Genomic DNA, 23,074 nt, shown 5'->3' with positions numbered 1-23,074 from the left:
GAAAGTTCGGGAAAAGGAATGTGGGAATGAAAAAGAAGAATGGGCAAGAAACGGGAAAGAGTGCCTCATAAAGCCTATAAAAGTTGTGTTAGGAATGTCTTAGAATGACAAAGAAATCAGTTTACAATCCTAAGCAATGTATGACTTGCAATCGGGAATTCAATGATTACGTAGCGGTACGCACTCGCCTTCCCCCCTTCTGGGAAGGAGTCTCGGGTTCGATTACACTCTCGACTCCCTTGTTAGTATAGTACCCGTATGTTAGGTCTCTCCCTTTTCGTTCGGGTTAGGTTTCCTCCCTCAGCTCCCGCAAAGCCTAACAACTGCAATATTAGAATTCGATCTGTGAGCTAGCTATGCCCTGAATCAGATCATCCCGAGCCTGCTTCAAGAACCGATCAAATTTGAAGGTGATTTTGAAGATGATTATGAGAGAACTGCTGACGTCAGCTGCAGTCATAACTTGTTGCTTGTGACCATGCACGTTTCTAAGTCGGCCTTTCTTTTTGCAAACCAAGTACCTTATAATTGCAATGCCGACGCCGATGCCTCCAGTTTTCATGTGACCTTTGATGAAATCCTGTAGTGCTTTAGAACATCCCTGGAAATAAACAAGAAAAAATACACACTTTGTCCCATGACACTCCTCTTGTCACATGATAACACCTTTCAGATGATACACTTGTCACATGAACACTTGTCACATGACAAACGTATCACATTACACACTTTCACATGCACACTTATCACATGACACAGACTTGTCAGATGACACACTTATCACATACACAACTTATCAATGAAACACTTATCACTGACAACACTTATCACATGACACACTTATCACATGACACCTGTGGTTCAGAGTTACACTTATCACATGACACACTTGTCCATGACACACTTATCACATGACACACTAATCACATGACACACTTGTCAGATGAGTACACTTATCAATGACACACTATCACATGCCACACTATCACATGACACCGTATCACATGACAACTTGTCACATGACACACTTGTCACATGACCACACTTGTCACATGACATACTTGTCACAGGCACACTTATCACATGACACACTTGTCACATGACACACTTGTCACATGATACACTGTCAGATGATGCACTTGTCACATGACACACTTGTCAGATGATACACTTGTCACATGACACACTTGTCAGATGATACACTTATCACATGACACACTTATCACATGACACACTTGTCACATGACACACTTGTCAGATGATACACTTGTCACATGACACACTTGTCACATGACACACTTATCACATGACACAAATGTCACATGACACACTTGTCAGATGATACACTTGTCACGTGATACATTTGTCAGATAAACACGGAAAAAGATTGGGCGAGCGTTTAAATATATGCACAATAAAAAACATTGGAAAGGTCTCTCAAAGTACTGAGGAGCAAATGTCATCAGATTTTATTCGATGAAAGTCAGCGAAATACCTTCTCACAACAAAATGGAAAAGTTTAATTGGTACATTCAGTCAAATCCTAACATCGATTCCACTGAGAAATGTACAATCTCATCTGTTGCCTAATAAAAAAAGCAATATGGCTATAGCGAAAATGGGAAAAAATACTGTAATCAAATACTTTCCAAATGGTTGGCGGGTTGAGGAAGAGAGAGAGAGAGAGAGAGAGAGAGAGAGAGAGAGAGAGAAGGAATGTAGTTGTATAGTGAAATATCGGTACCTTATCGTAGTAATCACATGGTGCCTTCTTGTTCTTACAGCAGGACTGAGGGACTGTTTCATTCTGATGGGACTTCTTCCAATTTGAGGTTTTCCAGTCTTTAGGTCCTGTGGCTCCACAGCATTTCAACTGTTGAACAATTAAATCCACAATCAGAACGTACGAGAGTATGACTGGATATCAACACGTACTGAACGAGTGTTTTAATCACTCACACCCTTTACTTTGGGCGTAATGTTTTCCTCAAACGAATTTTTAACATATATTTATTATTCTGCTGGTAGTTAGTACTTAGACTCCTATAGTTTGTCATTTTATATCTAAGCTTTTGAAGCAAACAATTCACGTTTTTCTTTGAAGCAGGAGTTAAACATATATAATTAAAGAAACTAACGACTCACCATTTCTTGTGCGTGATCAACAGCCTTGTCGATTTTTGGTTTGTTTTGTCCGTAGTCGTTTTGGACGGATTGGTTCATTGCTTTTTCTATTGTGCTGATAACCTAAGGGGAAAACCATTGAGTGTTCTTCTCAATCTTGATGATATTTAGAATATTTTGGTTCAACACACAGTGAAATACATCTCTTCGAATCACGATAAAAACTGCTGAAGACTATTTACCTTGTCGCGTTTGGTGTAGGCCATAATTCCAGCTGCAATTTCCAGGATAAAAATGACCAACAATAAAAAGAAATACTGAAAAATAAAGGGACGTAAATGAATTGGCGGCTTCTATCTTAATGTCGTAGTTTTAGCTGTTGTAGTATTTTATCACTTTGTATGATGGTGCTGATGGTGGTGCCCTATAAACACCCATGCACTAATACCCAGAATATTTAGTACATTTTATAAAGTGTGCACCTTCCCAAGGGCCATGATTTCTTTACAATCTAGACTACATGCATCCCTCCCAGTGGGACGTTTTCCAATTTCATAAAAGATCTGGTTGCAGAGACAAAATTCTGTCCCCACTACAAGGTAACCAGCAAAGGTCAAACTGGTTTGAATTTGATGACTTTTTACACTATCGCAACTCTTATTGTCGTATCTTGCCAAAAGGCTCTAGAAAAAAAGATCTTATTCTCCGTGTTGCAATGCCTTTCTCATTTCAGACCACGTGTCATACCCTTGGGAATAAGGTTCTTTGTTTCGCTTGAATCCATATTCATGTTTATTGATCGGGTCCAGTATTTCAAAAAATAGTGCGTTTTGATTGGCTGAATTAGTGAGCGCTATTTTCTATCACTGGTCTGGTATCCTGACGTAAGGCTACGTCATCCATGCGCTTGCACCTGCGATAACGGACTGTTAAACAGCAAGAAAAGTGGGAGGGAGGGACCTCACGCACAAATTGTCCCTATCCGGACATCCTGGCCTCTATGTCTTCACATATCCAACCGCTAGGATAAGAAATGATACTCTAGAGAATAATACGTAGTTTGAAATGAGAAAACACGACGAATAGTTTATTCCCATCTTAATTTTAATACTTTCTTTTAAATTGGAAGAACAATCACTATGTCATTTCCGGTATATACTTATGAGTGACAGGTGTCAATCAACCCCACCTCCGTCTAGTCTTCTTGTGAACTTCAAGAATCATTTAAAGTGAATCATGAAAATGAATCTTCAGGAATTCGAATGACTTTCAAATGTCATTCTCAGTACCCAGGTCTGTGCTCACTTCATATCTTTCATAAGATCTAGAGCCTCTTCCCTTAGACATCTCGAGACGTGTGGGTTTTCGGTTTCGTCGATTAACTTTCCATTGGTCTGAGTTACTATTTTTTTGATAGACCAAATGCAAGACGTCTTGGGCAGAGTTGATTGGGTAATATGGAAATGGTGTGATCGATTCTTACCAACAGGCAGAGCTGATTGGGTAATATGGAAATGGGGTGATCGATTCTTACCAACAACAAGAAACATTTGTTTTCCTTGACAGCACCACAGCATCCAACAAAACCAATGAAGATGACCAGTGCACCAGCAGCTATCATGATGTTGGCGGCGGCCTGGAAACCACTCTCTTCCATTAATGACGCGTACTCATGAGCACTTACTCGTGTCCAGATCCCTACGGCCATCACCGTTATACCGGCGATCTGAAAATATCAAAGCAAAAATAGTTTTTTTACGATGTAAATTTCGACTCTATATTTGCACTGATTTAGTCGTGTAATATGGGTGACGTGGGCCCACCTTGATTTCCGAACTCGGTTTCGTATGGGGACGGCAAGTTCATAAAGGATATGAGATCACGTGCATTTGTGGGGGAGGGGGGTGGGGAATGTATAGAATCCTTGAACTGCTGACACACGAAGTATGAAGTATTATCGTCAGCATACTTCATAGGACGGTTGCGATTTACGGGATGAGAGATGCGAGATGCAAGATGCGAGATGCGAGATGCGAGATGCGAGATGAGAGATGCGAGATGCGAGATGCGAGATGCGAGATGCGAGATGCGAGATGCGAGATGCGAGATGCGAGATGCGAGATGCGAGATGCGAGATGCGAGATGCGAGATGCGAGATGCGAGATGCGAGATGCGAGATGCGAGATGTGAAAGGTTTTCTTATTTTATCCTATATCCGAAACAGGACACTTTTATTGTTATTATTGTCATTATTATAATAATTATTATTAGATGAAAAGTTAACACATCCATATACATATTATCTAAAGACTAATCAGGATTTCTGGAATTCTGCTAGAAACGTAAAGATGGAAAAGGAGACCGTATATATTAAACTGCTCCAATGTAAGGACTGAAAAGAAGGCCGACGACGCAGCAATAGCAAGTACACTCGCCTCTCGCTTCTGGAATCTCAATCGGGTTGCATTCCTAGCCACTGCATCACATGCATGTGAGAAGAGTTTGTTAGGCATCTCTCTCTATTGATTCTAGGTTGTTCCCCCGGATTGTTCGTTTTTTGATTCTTTTTTTGTTTTTTGTTTTTTGTTGTTTTTTTTTTGTTTTTGTTTTTTTGTTTTGTTTTTGTTTTTGTTTTTTGCCCCGCTATGTAAACCTAACATGCTAAATTCCAATTTGATCTATGAGTTGGCCGTGCCATAACTTAGATCAGCCGAGTTGTTCAGTGTTTCAGAGTTTGATCTGTGAGTTAGCCATGCCCTGACTTAGATCAGCCCAGAGGTTGTTTCAAGGTTCTAACTGTGTGAGTTAGCCATGCCCTGACTTAGATCAGCCGAGAAGTTGTTTCAGGGTTCTATCTGTGAGTTAGCCGTGCCATAACTTAGATCAGCCGAGTTGTTCAGTGTTTCAGGGTTTGATCTGTGAGTTAGCCATGCCCTGACTTAGATCAGCCCAGAGGTTGTTTCAGGGTTCTATCTGTGAGTAAGCTGTATCCTGACTTAGATCAGAGGCCAGAGGTTGTTTCAGGGTTCTATCTGTGAGTTAGCCATGCCTTGACTTAGATCAGCCCAGAGGCTGTTTCAGGGTTTGATCTGTGAGTAAGCTGTACCCTGACTTAGATCAGAGGCAAGAGGTTGTTTCAGGGCTTGATTTTTGGCGGAGTGATTTGTAGCTCAGAAGTTATTGCTACTAAGCGCAGAAGAACATCCTTTATATTGGTGAATATTCAAAACTCAGAGATGATCATGCATGTTAACATAGAACAAAAGCGATCATGAAAATACACGTGGCTGTCATATTGTTTTCTGCTGCTGGTATGAACCCAGCAGATTTATCTTGTTGAGTTGGTTTGATTAAATGAATTATATTTAATACAGCCATAATGATTTTTATCTAGGTAAAATAGCCAATCAGGATAAATAACTCAGTCTATTTCTTGGAATATAATGAATTTATGTACTCGCAGCTGAATTACGTCTGAAATATACTAACTCGAGTGATAAAGAAACAAATAAATCCTTTTTTTATTCAAAACAAACGCTTCCAGAGTATTCTTTTTTGTCTTAATTTTTCAGGATAAACACATGGCTGGTTTCCATAAAGCCACAGTGCAACCGTGAAACTGTTCATCTTTGTTGGCTTTTCTAGATCTTAGACTATTCTGCCACTAGTGTTCCCGAATTACTCGCTATCATACGTCTATCAAATGACTGATTATGAACTGTAAAAGTTATTCATGAATTGAACGATGGCTTTTAGTATGTCAACTGCTATTAAGACGATTATTCAAAAACATATTTCTTTTCAGTTTAATGAAATGTTTTGAAGACCTAAAAGCGCGGATTTTCTCTCTGAAGGGAAGGATGACACCATTCACTGACTTGAACTTCTTGACATGATGGCAACGAAAGTCACAAAAAAATGTCTTGAGATAAAAAGAGAGAGAAAGAGAGAGAAAGAGAGAGAAAGAGAGAGAAAGAGAGAGAGATTTTGTATGTCCTTCTTCCTCTAGACTGTCTTTTCATGGAACCGTCACAGTTTCCTTGTGTTTTCTTTCAGGATATAATTATTGGGCATTGAAGAACAATATTCATTCATTATAAATGATTTTCAAAGGTTGGTGGTGGTGTATTAAGAAGCAATTTCAATCATTTTCTTTCATTATTGATATTTCACACACACCATGAAACAAGCCGATAGCCTACAGCTTTCAGCGGCGAAATACTACGTGTTTTTATCCCGTATCCCGAGCGACAGTTGGAGCCACAAAGATATCTCGCCTCGTCAAAACAGATTGGCTTTGAAATTATATCAAGGAAGTTTGGTCTAAAGCCACAAACGAGTCACATCAGCTATGTAAAGACATGGCTGAATGTGTGTTTCCTGTCTCAAATCATATCTATTAACTATATGCTCAAAACACGGGCCACAATTACATCCTCTGGCTACATGGTCTTACAATATTCTTGGGGTGCAACCACATGGCTCAAAATCCCACGAGATATGAATATCAATTAAACAGCCGTCGTGTTAGTCGATCTAACAAGAGAAGCTAATAAAAATGGTCATTGGAACTGATGGTTTGTCAACCAGCATGGCGGCTATGACGTAACATGCTTCCTAAGAATCAGTACCATATTTATCGTCACACCATATGATGGTACTATAAAAATACAATGTAGCAAGAGGGAAAGAGTCGTATGTCGATACAATCAAGAAATCGACGCCCATCCTAATGCTATACACCTGTCTCTTAAAGAACAGCTGTGATTGGCTGATCATTGTATATATTCTCCCCACCACCTCAATCAAAACATTGTAGACAATACAAATAAATCAATATTCGGGAAAAGGTTTTTTAAAGCTCTTTAAATCCATGGCCATGTGATATGTGGTAGACCTATGGTTTCTTCAACTGGCAGGTTAACGTCTCGTTTCACGCAAACTACCAATGCGCACTGCTGATTGACTTTTTCTTTTCTGAACACTCCAATGGGGGTAGAGATGGGGGGATAGTTTGTCTATATATCTGATAACCACCTTGTTGTTCCCCTAGCCCTACCGTTAAAGCCAACTTAGATAAAAATGAGAAACTCTCAAATCATTTGAATGCCATTTAGTGGAGATGACTGTTGGAAACAAACCGATGTCTCTGATATCTTAGCGGAAAAAGTATTTATTATTAATGAAGATAGCTGCAGGAATAGACTGTGCAATACGGTTAATAGCCAACCACCACACCAACATTTCAGACGAATATAAAAGTTCCAATTTTCGCCATGTTCTATTTGTTCCACATAAAGTAATATTGATCCACCGAGAAAACGTGCCACCGGAAACAAGAAATGTGACATCAGATGGAAAGTAATGTAAATGAGATCAATGTGTTAATATAATCTCAACGAATTTCATTTATATCCTGGTGGACCAGCAATAGATTTTCTAGGATCATCTAATCGAAGATGACCAGCTTGAATAATAGAGAGAATAGTGCAGTACACCTTCTCTTGTTTGAGTTTAATATTCGGTCGATATTTACTTAGACTAACGCCAAGTTTTGGGTTCTGATGAATTGAAATTAAGATAGTGTACACTTGTAAATTTGATTTGTAGGGTTTGGGCTTCAGTCTTGTTTTTAACAACAGGAATATCAGAGGACTATCTTATGATTTTAAAATGCATAAGATATCGCTCGCTATTCAAAAAGACTTTGAAGCGGAAGCGAGCGAGTGAGGAAGATATTTCGCTTCTTGGATTCATAACAATTCATTATTCAACCTTGAGCAGCTTGTATAAGTAAATAAAATACTAGGGTTAAATGGTTATTCGGGCGAGCATTTCGCTTTGAAAAATAAGATAAAATATTACCACAATAAACTTGTATTACCTAAAATTATGTAGCAAATTTTAGTGAAAGATTAATCAAGTGGTTTTTAAAAAGACCAACGAACTGAATCCAAAAAACAAGCATGACTAGAAAGTTATTTTTGATTTTTGTCGCCAGGAACAGAAAGATCAATTAAAGTAAACCCTGTAGTCGAACGCTACTTACCCAGAAGACGAGGTTGAAAGCAAAGAGAAGATATTTCATGCATTGCATCCCACAGCTCAGCGCCATTTTTTCAGCTGTTTTTCCTCAACTACGAGTCGACAAAACATATGAAGATTAGAAGCGTCGAAAGGCAAATCTAAAACCCAACATATAACAAATATCCCCCAAATTGAGAATAATATTCAACTAAACTGAGTATCTTACGTTTGTAAGTCGAATTAATGAATAATATGTAGTAACTAAAGAACATGAAACCTCGAACAAACTATTTTTCTGGGTAATATCTTTCAAGTCAAGCCAACTCCCAGGTGGTGAACGAGATGCAAATTAAGATGGATTTTTTATGTTTGCAGTAAAAAAATATGAATACATTGGGTGCTGTCTTTTTAAAGTACTTAGGGAATTAACATAAAGTTAAAAGGAAACAATAGGAAAACTATCACTGTCGCTATAGAAACCCTTACTAGCCAATCATAGGACGGGTTGAATCTTTTTGCACACATATGGCTTTTGACAAATGTTCATTTTACAGGCTGTTATTTCTTCCTCTTAAGATTAAAAAACCCACACGAAATAAAAATATATTCTTAATTTTGCTGGAACGGATGGTTTGTTGGGGTATTACTATTTCACTAAATTTTTTTGGTATTTTTTATATACATTTTATTATAAAATCAAGATCAAGAAAAAGAATTTATTTTTAAGATTTGACTTCAGCTACATAACGTTATTATTATTCTTTTATCTTGTGTTCGTTTGATTGATGCCTACCAAATACGTCAAACTTTGCCTCCAGTAATAATACATAAAGTAAACCATTAAATACTCCATCGGCGATGGTAAGAAAAAGAGCAACTAGCTCCAATATTCATCGCCTTTGTAGATCAATTTTTCGATTCACGAAGAAGAAGAATACTGAGAAGAAGAAAACAAATCAAGTTGATTTTTGGCTTGAAATAAGTGTTACGATTCGTGTAAACATTCCATGTTGATGGTCTCGGAGCCTAGGAGATGAGTCAGTATCTTCGAGCCCAAAGCTAAACAGGCATCGCAGCCTTTCTTGGTTTCTAACAACTAGTCCTATTGAGCAATGTGAGCTGATATCTTTTGAATCAAAAGAGCAGCCATAATATTCAAAACTACACTATGCCCACATACAGGAAACCGGCGACTCGTATTATTCGTTTTCTAGATATTTTTTATGTGTTTTATGTTTGAGTTCAGAGGTATTAAATTAACTTTAATTTGTAGCATAAAATATCGAGATTAAACCATTACTTGCGATCGCTGTTGCGAATAAATGCAGTTTTTTTAAATCATTTTCAATTGTCTTTGTTCAAAGTAATCTTTAACCACAACACAACCATAGAGATTTTTTCCCTGACCACAAATACTCAATCGAATGCTAGTACAGAATAAAACGCCTACTTTAAAATCACACACATATCTGGTAAGATTATCGACGGGAATTTTATTCAATTTTCACCTGACCACATTATTGTCTGTCGCCTCGCCCAAAATCAAATCAAACGCAAATCAGCTTGCAGAGAACGGTAACTAGCGCTTCTTCATTGCTGGACAATAAGCCGACATGCTGACTTAAGATAAACTAAATTTAGTAAAAAATGTTGATTAAGCAGCGTTTTGCTTTGGCCAAATAGCAATTTGCAGCACCCATGAAAATATGAGATTTTAAGCTAATGAACATTAAGTGGCTGAACCAACGCCTTGATCAAAAATACATTATGGAAAAGGAAGGATTTAAAAACCCTACATGTTTTACTATAATTGTTTGTAGTTTTTCATCGAAAAACAAAAGGTGAAATCTCCTTTGTGCGTGCGTATGAGGACGAATTTACCTAATTTAACTATTATTAGGCTAGTCTTTCTGCTGTGTTTATTTTCTTATTCTTTCTCCCACGTATAGTTAGATTTCCGCATAGACTCTCTTCTATGTAGCCCATTGTTTTCTTTCATCCTTCAAAACATCATTCCTGCCGATATCACTACAGCTCTAGCTAACTATTAGCCATTCCGAGGTTAAGGAAGAGACTGGGTCGAGTTAGTATTGCACTGCATTGTGGGACTGTTTTGGTGGACAAAATAGTCGCCATCTTAGAAATGTGTTCCCTAAAACGGGGACAATGCCAACTCGACCCATTGTTTTCCTTAACCTCGGAATGGCTAATGGGACACCGATTTCGGGAACTGATTCCCATGGTTGAAGGCTGAGACGCGACGCAAAATTGTTATATTGTATAAAAGCCTCTGTAGTCTAATGGATATGACGTCGGCCTCCTAATCCGAAGGTTGCGGGTTCGAGTCCCGTCGGAGGTGATTGAGTTGTTAATTTTTTTTTCGTAAGCCAACAGACTATCCCATCATGCATAGCGTATGACTCACCATGCTTTAGTGGAATGTACATAACATTTTTCTACGCCATCTGCTTCATTAAGGTTCTTGATAATCAAGAAATACTGCATGCAATACTACAAAGTATGGACTACTTCTACCTTGACCATACTGAATAAAGGAAAAGCGTTGTTTACGTGAGTGCGTGCATGGATCGATATTTGCTTTTGCTCGCTTATATGTAATAAAGATTGCCTACCAATAATCCTACTTTGTGTTGAGTATCTCAGTACCTTATCTTTCTCCATTTTCAGACAGAAATAATGAACCATAAGAACAAACAGCAGACATCAAAAGACATTTTAAATTCCTTAGTAAGAACTAAAAGTCCTCGAGCAATGAAAATGAAAGACACTAACATGAGGCAGCGATGATAAATGTTGCAAACCTGTATCAAGATATAAGAAAGATTAGAAAAGACTCGTTGATGTTATTTCTATTACTTAGGGACCTTTATCATTTATCGCCCAGGGAAGGCACCGATAGGAGCTATGGGAGGTTGGGGGATTTAGGGGGAGGGGGTGGGGATTTTATGCAACTGTCACATATTTTAGGCAACTGAAGAGGAAACTGAAGAGGGAATCGGCTTGGTAGTCGTCCACAATTGTCTATTGTTATTTCACTTTATTTGAATCAGCGGAAAACGAAATTGAACCTTGAACCTAAAACTTCACAGCTATGAAATGGGGAATCACATAAAACGATTTATCATTTTAGTCCCCTATTCAGCAGTTTGAAGTGCTGAAACTACCGTTAAATTTTCATTTATCTATATATTCTTTTACCTTAGTTATTTCCCTCGAAATTATTATAATAAGTGTATAAATAATTCAAATAAATTCAAATACAAATTGCCTTTCGATTCTAATTATTTGATGTACATGCAGTATTTAAATTTCATTGCCATAGTTATGTATATTCACTCATAACGAAACGTCTACTAAACTTGTCGCCATAAACTTTATAATCAAATGCCTTTCAATATTTCTTTCTTTGTTATTTTGACTCCAGTAACTTTATATACTACAGTTATCAGTTCATCATCTTTGACTTGTTTAAATCTCCCATTATCCAGCTCTTTGATGCTTTCTTCGATCTCTTTATCCGTGTATTGATGGAAATGCGACCAAAAGTAATTGCGAATCATGTAGTACCACCTACATTTGGGAATTCTGAAAGAAGGGTCATCATTGGTCACTTCTGTAATGACATCATCACGGCTTTTGACGTAGGGTAATATGATATCAAATGGGTTTGACGTCTCCTTGAAGTATCGTAGCTGGAAAGCTGTCAGCGGCAGAGATGATAAGGATTTTTCGGTAAACGACTGATTTGAAATGAAACAAACACCATTTTTCGGGAGGTAGTCGAGGATCTGTCCAAGGCATTTAACAATGTCATCGATATGATGCACTACACCACAAAGCAGCACCTTGTTGAATCGACGCTAAACCAAATAAAACATGTTAGAGCTGCAAATAACTTTGATACATTTGTTTATTCGCTTTTAAGTAAGATCACAAACCTGACTTTCCACTTGAACTAAATGATCACAAAACTGTTCTGCTGTTTGCATCACAGGTACAATACCATCCAGTTTTCTTGCATGTTCAAAGAGTGCTTCACAAGGCTCCACACACGTGACAGGGTTCTTGAGTCCCGCGTGCTTCCATATCAGATGTGCTTGTTGACCGGTAGCAGCCCCGATATCTAACATCAGATCGTCTGGTTTCAGTTTTAGGTTGTTGATGATAAGTGGAGCTCTAGCATGATGGAGAGGCTCGTATAGGTAATCGTACTTGTTGGATATAGCGATGTAATGCGAGTCCATTTCGGGCTTGAAATATATAAATAAGTAATAATAATAATAGTACAAAGTAAATGCTAACAGAAAGTCGTGCTATGGAATAGACCTCCTTGGTTCGGGCGTAATGTTTTCCCAATGCAAACCTCGTGTCATTCCCTAGAGTATCATTTCTTTGTTTAATGGTTGCGCTCGGTTGCACATGAGAAGACACATAAATGTGAATACAACTCAAACAAAGAATCTTACTCTCAAGGGAATGACACGTGGTCTGAGATGGGAAAACATTACACCCGAGTCGAGGAGGTCTATTTCATATCACGACGAAAATACCATCCCTTTAACTCTCGATCCCAGAGCCCTGTCGTTCGTAATGCGCATGGTCAATGAAATGCCACTTTGAAACCCTAGTTGAAAGTGCAATGTGGGAAATAAAGCCTTATGAATACAAAGAAAACCGTGTCAAATTTGAACTAAATAAAGCTAAGTCACATACTATGATTAATACAACACAACCATTATCGCATGCTACATCTGTGGTTCATTATTCTGCCCCAAGATGGTTTCAATCCAAACCTATAAAGTTTTAGCTTCATAGCTAAAGAATTTTACACAATACCGACGAGCTGTGACTTTGAAGAGCAGTGAACTCGCTCACTCTTTATTGCATGTACATCGAAAATCTTTCGACGGTCATACCGTCACTAGAGACACATTCGACCTTGTTATTGGATAGAACATTAGCGAGCGATTATTGTTCAAAGTCTTCAAAACCACGTGGCTTAATCTAGATACATCCCTGGGTTTTACTAATCTAGATATATCCTTGAAATACTATTTTATTTTTTCAATGATATACACTCAACAAAATTACTCGGTTGTGATTGGACAAGAGGAGTACAATTAAATCCCAAATTGTACTCTGTTGAGTCCCAATTAAGTTGCTCAATTTCGTTAAGTGTAACGATCATAAACAAGAAATCGTATAATCTTCTCGTACAATTCGGAATTTATAAATACTCGTGAAAGGCACGTCCAATTTTGAAAACTTTCCAAGCATCACTTAATGCTTGAAAAAGAAATCTATGAAAATAAACAATCCCTTTGGCGCGAAAACGTTATCATAATCTGAACTACAATACTTAGCCCTCGGGCTTTATATATGGTTTAATGCCTCCATTCTCGGAGCTACTTAATTAATTCTAACGAATAAGAAACGGGTTGCCAAGAGGAACTATTCTTACAGTCTACTGATTCTGCGTTTCATCTGACTAATAAGAGAAGTACTTAACTCAGACCACATGTTCCATTTAGGTTTTAAGCCTCACTATAATCGTTTGATTCCGCTGGTATTTTATGAACTGACTGACTTCCAATCCGTAAGGGTTGATTGATTTGCCTTGTTTCCTTCGACTCATAAAATAAGCTTTTCAGGGCTGACTCGACTATCCGTCGACTGCTATTTTTCTTAAGTTCTCTCGCTACTTTGTTACCAACTTTTCCATGTGAACTTTTATCGCGAAAGCATGCCGAGTGTAATTGTCAAAATTTTGAAAGTGCAGGTCTAAAAAGTGTAACGTTTTTGTTCACTGCTTCATGTGTATTTTTTGTATACTTATCAATATTTCTGTGAATATAAAACAAAAGTTCAAAGTTCGAGTATAATAGCGGGGTGTTACAGTCTACTGGTTCCTCGTTTCAGAAGAATTAATCAAAGCAGTACTTGTACGTGATCTATAGCTAATATATGAACAATGTTTTCATTTTTTTAACGATAGAACGAATTACGGAAGCTTCAGCATATATAGACGATTTCAAACATGATTATTCTATTTTGCACTGAATGCTGCATATTGAAGAACTATGCAGTATACGTCATAAAGTCATTCTTAAAATATTATTTATGGCGATTGCCTTGAATTCGCTCAACATTTCTTACTTTACAGTATCCATTGCCTGGTTTTTGACATGCCCTCTAGCGACCGACTGCTCCTCGGCTCGAGCTTCACTTTACTAAGCAGTCTTTGGCACTAGTATATTAACGACTAGATCATCTTTTGCATTCAAATCATAATTATATTCACCTACATGCATGATCATAGCATGATATGATCTTTTAGTTCAAACAGCAATTCATTAGGGGTTCTTATAGAGAAATCAACTGAAAACATGAACTCATACCTGCTATCAGTTTACTTTCCTGTTATAGTGCTATAAACGGGAATCCTCTTGTATGACAGGCAGCTAGCATTCTCGTGCCCAAAGCCTTCTCAACTTTTTAAAAGGGAAGAGGGTCTGGGTACGAGAATGAGGGAGCTAGTCATTTGTGATATAATTTTTTCAAGCAAAGTAATATTAGCTATTAACTATGGTTCAAATAAGCAGACGTTTGTGAGGAGGGAAATTGTGCGTGACAGACACTAAGAACGTCTGCGTAGGATGGTAGTAGATTGACTGCTTCAGTAATTTCTACCCAAAGTCCATTTCGGTCCAGTCGCGTAGGCTTTAGTTGGCGCACGAGAACGTTTTCTACTTTCCCAAACCCATTAAACTTTACGGCTTTGGGGGGTAACCTCTTAGCATGTAAATAGCGTTATCATTTAAATCTGCAAAGAACGTGCGTCAGTGATATGGGAAAAGACCATGCCTGATATGAGACCGCATCAGCACTTCTCATCTGCTTGCGATCTCGTACGATATAATTTAGAGGGAGCATTTCTGTACAGAAATAAATGATAAACGACTTATCAGTCGGCTAAGCATCTGATACAGCTTTGCATTTTTACTCGTCACTTGTACTTTTTACTCCGTGACTCGTAAAGATACACAGCCCTATCAGATGCTTAGCCGACTAATAACCTCTATTTAGTAAAAATACGCAGGTGATTATAGAAAATCTCGCGCGCTGATTGGTCAAGAAACTCACACTATCACACGATAATCATAAATGGCGTCCAGCCGCTTTGTTGCTGGATAATTCGGCGAATAATTGTTAAATACCACTTAAATTAAAAGCTGTAAAAAAACTTTGTTCTAGAAATCACTTCAAACAAGTAAAATCTACAAAGGAACTGAATAAAGACATTTTACCTTCTCGCGTTAAGAATATCTTAATTACTCTTTTTTTGCGCTCACTCGTAAGATATCACCTCAACACTCCAAGATGAAATCCGTATCTCCGCGCGGCATGCAATATCCTATGTATCAAAACTAAATATGTAATAGACAAATCATTACATGTTAAGAGCCTGATGTTCTTTTATTCACTCGTTTTCAATATCATATCGCTCACTCGGCTCGAGCCGGACTCTCTTGTTCGCGATATGACATGTAAACTCGTAAATATAAAGGACATCAAGCTCTTAACATGTGATAAATGAAATTATAACTGACTAGACACTATAAACTTGCTTATTTAATCATTTCAGTGTCAAGATATTCAAAAATACCAACAGTAAAACGAAGAAACTGTAAAATGCACCATAGTCACCGTACTTATTACAAAGTTTATTGATAACATTTCCCATTTAAACAAAAATATATTTCTATATTTCTGGTTGGCTTTACATATTTATTTCCGCAATATCTTTTTGTGCTCTGATTGTTTGGTTTAAAAAGACATTGTCTAATTCAGTTTAGATGCACTATACACCTCTTAAAGCACGTCGGAATGCAGCCCAATTTGGAGGACATAACGATAGGTTCCAATTCTAAGAGCTGCTTTGACGTCACATACAAGGGGTCTATTACAGAAGTCTGAACGAATTGCTACAATCTCCAAGAAATAACATGTTTGTATCTTCTATATATCCTATACTATAATCAATAGCAGCCGTACTCAACAAATAATATTACTGGAAAATAAAGACTTTTACAAAGATTTTATAAATACATCCTTATTATGAAAATCATCTTTTGTCCTAAAATCTCTAAGATATTCTATTTTTTGAAGCAAATTTTGTAGATAATGTACGCGCCGATGCCAACCCCTGCAGCCAGTAAACCAAGCTTCACAGCTTTGCTCTGCAAAATACTATCAGTACTGATTGTTTCCTCATAAGATCCAGGGAAGTTATTCACTTCATCTCTGCAGCAATCTTCACCATCAGTCATCTGTGTATCCTGGAAGCCATCAACATCTTCACAAAACACAACCCTGTCAAAGACTTGTAAGCTGTCACTATGTAAGACAACATCATCTGTGTCGTTAACTACATCTGTACCGTTCGTAGAAGCTACATCAGCATTTGGAGCCATCTTTACTACACTGATGTCATCAGCACCTTTAACAACGTTTGCAGACACTTCTTGAACAGAAGAGAATGATGGAACTTCTCTTCCAACTACGTATACATTCTCGCTAACTTTAGCATCAACTTTTCCATGAAGAACTTGGTTTCTCATGTCATCCTTGGTATCCATTACTTGATCCACAGCCTCGACCTTCATGGAAATCATCTCTGTTGATGACTTGGGTAGATATTGTTGGGTCTCTACACTCTCCTCAATCTCATAACAGCTTGAATCACTCTCTGTGGTCGTCTCTGTCATGTAACCTGCATCATTACCTGAAACTCCATCGTCGTAGCTTTCATCTTGACTGTCTTCATCAGACGTCCAAACCCAAGTATGTCTTGTTAGTTTGGTAGGAGGCAGAGTAAACTGGCCGCCATCTTGATTGTGGACTTCATCCAGGTAGGTAGAAAGAGAAGATGAGCTCCAATGAAGGTTTTCAGGATCGTAGACAACGGTGTCTGACTCACTGGAACTCCAATAACACGTATCTTGGTGCAGTTGCTGAAGATGGGATTTGGAAAAAAGTTCCCATGGATCACCTCCAAGTGCCCTGAACACTAAACTAGAGACAGGATACCGAGAAGAAGATAAGGATTGAGATTATATCACGAGGAAAATAGGATGGATGAGGGAGAAGTCGGTGGAGAGGAGAGAAGATAGTGGAGTGCATGTATAAGCCGTCAAACTTGGTCCTACACTTGTTTGTCTGTATGTCTGCCTGCGTCACTGTCAGTCAGTTAGTTCTCAGTCTGTCTGTTTGTCTGTCTGTCCATGGCTCAGTCAGTCATCATCATTGTGTTTTTCTTTTCTGTCTGTCTGTTCTTTGGTCAGTCAATCATGTGTGTGTTTACCGTGTGTGTATTAACGATGGATGACAAACCTATAATGTCTTCTTACCTTCGGAATGGAATACAATGAAACAACGTGTACAACAACATGAACTGACTCGTAACCACCGCCAATGTAAAGAAATGGTTGGCCGTCAGCATCACTACAAAACCTGAAACAAAAAGTACACGTTAAATGTAAAAGGTAATATTGTTGGTCTATTGGAAGTGGGCAGAAGTTCAACCAATCACAAGCAACGATTATAAACAGAAAAGTGATTGTGAAAACAAAGATTTTCAAAACAAAAACAAACAAACAAACAACAAACAAACAAACAAAAAACAAAAAAAAAAAACAAAAAAAAAAAAAAAAACAAAAAAAAACGAGAAAAGCGTTATGCGGCAAAGTAAAGAAGCAAGCAAAAAGATTTTACCAATAATCCTGGATTTGACGCAGTCAAAGCATCCAAACACGAATATAATAACACCAATAATCTTCTTCAAAGCAGAAAACATCCTGAGAAAATTCCTTTTTGCTGGTTTGACCAAAGCAAATTAAAACGTACAGCAAAAGTGTGTTCTAGAATAAATGAATTGTGACGTCATTATATTGGATGACGTCACACACATAGCTTGTAGCTACCAGGCCTTCGTATACAAACATTATATGCGATAAAAGGCAGAAACGTAAATTTAATGGATGTTTGAAAGCTGTTAGAAAAAAGCTAGCGTACAGTTAGTGATAGAAAAAAATTATTCCAGGGTTTTTTCTTTATAGTTTTCTATTTACATGTGAATTTGATTAGACAGTTTTCCACATCAGCGACTTTACTGCGCGCTCTTTCTTCAGTGGAGCTCACGCGCACCATTCTTAGCTTTACATTGCTGCAGAAAAAGAAGGAATTATGGAGAACTAAAGTCAAAGTGATTTAAGTTTTATTGTAACTCTTATATCTTGTCTATAGAATATAATTCTGTCAGTGGTATCGGCTGTTCTTGTAAAACTAGTTATCGTATTACTTTTAATTCACTTTTAAATGCAAATTGTCTAATATTAGAAGTTGATAAACTTTGAATATTAGTTCTACATGATATTATGTACAGGCTCAGTGTTTGCGCGATTTGTAAGTTCCTTGTCAGGAACAAATTAAAAGTTTTCAAGGATCAAGAATTAGAGATAACTCACCTCTTACTGACTTCCTACTTCAACTAAATACACCTACTTGCAAGAACGTTGTCATACGAAAATAGAGTATTAGTGATTTAGTGTGATAGGAATTATATTAAAAAACAAAAGATCATTTAAGCTGAACTTTTATTTTCCTTTCTGAACTTTTGTATTCCTTTCTCACTAAACTACTAATGTTCTAATATCGTATGACAACGTTCTTTCAAGTCGGTGTAAGTCTTATGCATATAGATGTATCGTAACAATTCAAGCAAGGAGGATGTAAATGGGTATGAGGTTTACGTGAGGTATTATGAAAAACTTGAACATTACATAGCACGAAAAAGGGTAGAGAGCATAGCCACCTGGTGAGCATGTCCATCCCTTTGACAAGGAATTCAAAATGTACTATACGGGGACTATTTGTTTATGACTTACTATTAAAATTCGTCATTGAAAAAAATTTTTTGGAAAAATCGAAGATAATTATGTATTTTATTGGAAAATGGTTAAAATCGATTTTTTCACGCAATTTTGGGGTACCTTAAGGAATATAAAACCCGCGCGCATGTCTCTGTACTGTGATATAAACACGCTAAGAGGCTTAAGAACATAAAGCAAAAGCGAGTATTTCTCTTGCTTCTCGAATTTTATAGCAGCCGTTTTATGCTTTTATCAAGTATTTTTGAACGATTTTGCGCAAGCGTGTCTCTGTACTCTGGTGTAAACACGGTAGCCAGCCAATCAGCGCGCGCGTCATATTTCAACTATTTCATTATACTTCATGCAATACGTGCGCACCTTTTCTATTTCTTTAATAAAAAACATATATGCCATACATGACATATATATGCTCATCATGGTCTTCACCAGTTACTTTGCATCGTTTTTGGATTTCATTTACAATGTTTTACATTAAGTGTTTCAGGTTCTACGTTTTAATCGGTTTCAGCAAATAATAATAATAGTAATAACAATAATAATAATAATAATGATAATAATAATAAACAATAACCGTGAACAGCTTCAAAACTCGTTCATGAAGAGGAAATGTAGAAGTTTGATATTTGATAAAAAATGATAAACACAAGCAAAGAAATATAATAGATATATAGTTACGTAGATATATGTTGTCAATCTTTTATAGCAAAGAAGCTGCCAATTTATATGTTTAGCCTTATTTATCTTACACTAAGCCAACTTCTCTTTTGAATGTCACAGTGTTTTTTATTTAGCACGCAGTTTCATTTCCGAGTACCTGAGAGCTCCGAAATGGTTTTTCAACGTTAACCAACTAATACCTTGTTTGGTCGCTGAGTTAGGTAAATATTGAGCATTTAAACCTGAACGAAAACAATTATTATGCCACCACGCCCCAGTAGTAAATAAAGCGCAGTTATAATAACTGCTAGGATCGTTGTCCTGTTCTTTTGTGCTGAAAGGCATGTTATTATGGTATGTCAGTGAGTCTCCAGCAGTACCCGAATACGAGGCAACCTTGAGTCTGTACTTATCTGATGCAGAACCAACACTAAAACTACCATATTTGGCATACGCAATCGTTCCATCCCGGTGTCTCAGTTCTATACGTAGAGTCGAGGCTCTACCTTTTGTCAGGCGATGGATGTAGTCATTACCCAACCAGAACTCGCCATTCAGATTTCCAAAACCTGTTTTGTACTGCTGCCATCCAAGATAAAAATCAACAGATCCATCTTTTCTTCTCTGGAACACTGTCCACCCCCCTCCGTCAGTTGTCATGTCGCAGTAGACTTGAAAGGGTCCTTGACTGTCGGGTTTTACTGTGTACACACCGCTACGTCTTTCACCTGATTTGTAGACATCTGCACAATCTCTGTAGACAATGTTTATTCGTGTTTTAGCTTCCGTGTCAGCAACTCCACCACTCGTAGCGGTACACACGTAGACACCAGAATCAGATTTGGCAACATTTTTAATAACAAGAGACCCATCTTTCACTTCATGTCGTCCAGCTGGAAGATGCCCGCTTTCTTTCTTCCATTTTATCAGAGGTTCAGGAACTCCTTTAGCAGAACAATTTAATACAGCATTGGTTCCCAAGAAGGCTTCTAAATCTACAGGTGGTTTGATCACAAATAATGGTATTGGTATTACGACTATCATTGTCCCTGCAACGGCTGATCCAAGTAGGTTTTCTGCTCTACACAAATATGTACCAGAATCATTTATGGCTGAGTTTGATATCGATAGTTTGTCGTCTTTGATAACGGTTCGTGTTTTTGATAACAAACCAACAGCCTTATACCACGTGACTTTAGGTTCGGGGTGTCCTGTCACGTGACACTTTGGAAGGGTTATATTATTCCCATGCTTGGCACGCACAGGTCCTCTGTTTAGATTAACTCTAGGACTAAAGTTGACTTCAATTCTTGCTGTCTTCTGTACTTTACCAAGAATATTAGAAGCCTGGCATTGATATATACCTGACTCAAGAGGTGTAACCTCTTGGATCCCAAGGTCAGTATTATTCAATATGAATGCATTCGTGGGTATCAAACCATTGACTCTAGACCACACAATGGATGGTCTTGGATATCCTTTAGCAGAACAATTCAGGATAGCAGACTTGCTTTCATTGACGATCAAATGAGGGGGAGAGATGACAACTGATGGATGTTCTAACGAAGGACCGCGGTCCCCTTTCGGTCCCGGCATGCCTCGAGGACCGGCAACTCCATTTTGTCCTGGATCACCTTTCAGTCCCGGTATTCCTTGCTTGCCTGTTCTACCTGGCTTACCCATGGGTCCTGGTGGTCCTCTGGGTCCTCTTTTGCCTCTTCTCCCTCGTATAGCGATAAAGTTCTTAGCAGAGATAGCTTTGCTCACTTGCTGCTCGATCAGTTTGGTCAGTTTAACACTTTTCGTATCGTTAGTTTCTTCCTGCAATAGTGAGTCTTTCCCGTCAACACTCCTTTGCATTCGTTTCTTGGTCCTTCCACAACATTCTTTAACCTCCAAAGCGAGTCGTTCGAGGTTATTTCCTTTGTTTGCAGCCATGTTGTCGACATTGACTGCTTGAAATGTCATCTTGTTCTCCAACTGTTGTATTTTCGTGCTTTGTTGCTTCAGAATCATCTCGATACGTACAAACTCACCACAGCACAGCAAGAGAGCGACTAACGAAACAATGGCGACTATCGTTGAAGCAGTTAACTTATTCGACTTGGAAACTTTTCCATCCATTTTTAGTTTCCAAAGATACACTTGGTTATTTAGACTCTTCGAATTAAGAGTATTTCTTTGAGATATCAAATGAACAAGGACACGCAGAACATACTACTTTAATAGACCAGGCATATTTTGATCAATTTACGTACAAAGGTCGCCTCTAATCAATTCTAATAGATCTAGAATTTCAAGACATGATAACGGATTTGGAAATATACCAAGAATCGGCACTTCTTTGATTGTATATATATATATATACACATCAAATCGAGCTGAAAACCCAATATATACTTGAAGTCTCATATGAGGTTTGGTAGCTCAGTGGTTAGAGCAATAGCGCCGGAATCGCCAGCGAATGGGTTCAAATCCCGTTCAAGATTATTCCCGAGTCTTTCAATTTGCAGCTGCATAAGTTGCTTGGCATACTGCGAGGATCAGCTCAATTTGATACATTACAACCGCAGTACAAATATATATTTCATATATATTCTCATACATACCGGTATATATTTAGCAATTATTCGCCGAAGGCGAAGTGAATATCTGGGATACTTACCGAGACGTGAGTCTTCGAGCGGCGAGGTAAATATTCTCCATATTCACTGAGCCTGAGGCGAATAATTGTTTTAGCATATACCAACTTGTGTACAGAGTAACTTATTTTTATATACAACGGTGTATTTGAACTCAAAGCTTCAATTAGAGGATCTGAAACAGTAGAAAGTTCAGGAAATAATGACCTGAGGGAAAAACACAAAGTGTTCACGGTTTTAGTGTCCATAGCACAATGTATTTTAATCTTTAGAACCCTTGTAGCACTGCGGAATGCAACTAAATTTTACAGGGCAAAACAGTTTTCAGGAGATTGAAATTCTTTCGTGTTGCCCTCTAAATTTAGCTCCTTTGTATTATCCATGTATAGAACGTATAGAACATATAACCAATGTAGGCTAAAGTGTTCTAGTATTTGATAATTATCGAGAGTTTTAACGATTCAGCAGATGGCGTAAAATGATATGATGAAAATTCCACTAACATTGTTTTATACGCAATGCATGATGGGATGGTCTGTTGGCATATTAAACAAAAATTAACTACTGAAACACCTCCGTTAACTGATAATAAACTGAATGAATTAGTATTTTACATGTAAAAGCAGGTTTAGTGTACTTTCAGTTATAGAA

General features: G+C 37.8%; 3 protein-coding genes and 1 non-coding gene across 4 annotated transcripts; 1 reads left to right on the top strand and 3 right to left on the bottom strand.

The window, feature by feature from the left end:
- Positions 1–331: 331 nt before the first annotated feature.
- LOC148912704 (CD151 antigen-like) lies at positions 332–8,527 on the bottom strand. Its single transcript, XM_089026818.1, has 7 exons — positions 8,378–8,527; positions 8,174–8,261; positions 3,659–3,850; positions 2,367–2,441; positions 2,146–2,247; positions 1,745–1,873; positions 332–601 (listed from the first exon to the last, which is right to left on the bottom strand). The coding sequence occupies exons 2-7, from the start codon at positions 8,237–8,239 to the stop codon at positions 332–334; spliced, it is 834 nt and encodes a 277-aa protein (XP_088882944.1). The 5' UTR covers positions 8,240–8,261; positions 8,378–8,527.
- A 1,910-nt stretch (positions 8,528–10,437) lies between these two features.
- Trnar-ccu (transfer RNA arginine (anticodon CCU)) lies at positions 10,438–10,510 on the top strand. Its single transcript has one exon. It is a non-coding gene; the product is annotated as a tRNA-Arg (tRNA).
- Positions 10,511–11,448: 938 nt separating this feature from the next.
- LOC148912703 (uncharacterized) lies at positions 11,449–14,679 on the bottom strand. The gene is made up of 3 exons (XM_089026455.1): positions 14,571–14,679; positions 12,111–12,422; positions 11,449–12,032 (listed from the first exon to the last, which is right to left on the bottom strand). The coding sequence occupies exons 2-3, from the start codon at positions 12,414–12,416 to the stop codon at positions 11,553–11,555; spliced, it is 786 nt and encodes a 261-aa protein (XP_088882581.1). The 5' UTR covers positions 12,417–12,422; positions 14,571–14,679; the 3' UTR covers positions 11,449–11,552.
- Positions 14,680–19,731: 5,052 nt separating this feature from the next.
- On the bottom strand, positions 19,732–21,974 carry LOC148912702 (uncharacterized). Its single transcript, XM_089026452.1, has one exon. It carries the CDS (start codon positions 21,903–21,905, stop codon positions 19,908–19,910), a length of 1,998 nt encoding a protein of 665 aa, XP_088882578.1. The 5' UTR covers positions 21,906–21,974; the 3' UTR covers positions 19,732–19,907.
- Between the last annotated feature and the right edge of the window lie 1,100 nt (positions 21,975–23,074).

This window comes from Actinia tenebrosa, unplaced genomic scaffold, assembly GCF_029948245.1.
Source record: "Actinia tenebrosa isolate PJP-AT-01 unplaced genomic scaffold, QUT_ActTen_1.0 PGA_scaffold10__47_contigs__length_13832649, whole genome shotgun sequence".
NCBI lineage: Eukaryota > Metazoa > Cnidaria > Anthozoa > Actiniaria > Actiniidae > Actinia > Actinia tenebrosa.
This window is presented reverse-complemented; position numbering and strand designations above follow the sequence as displayed.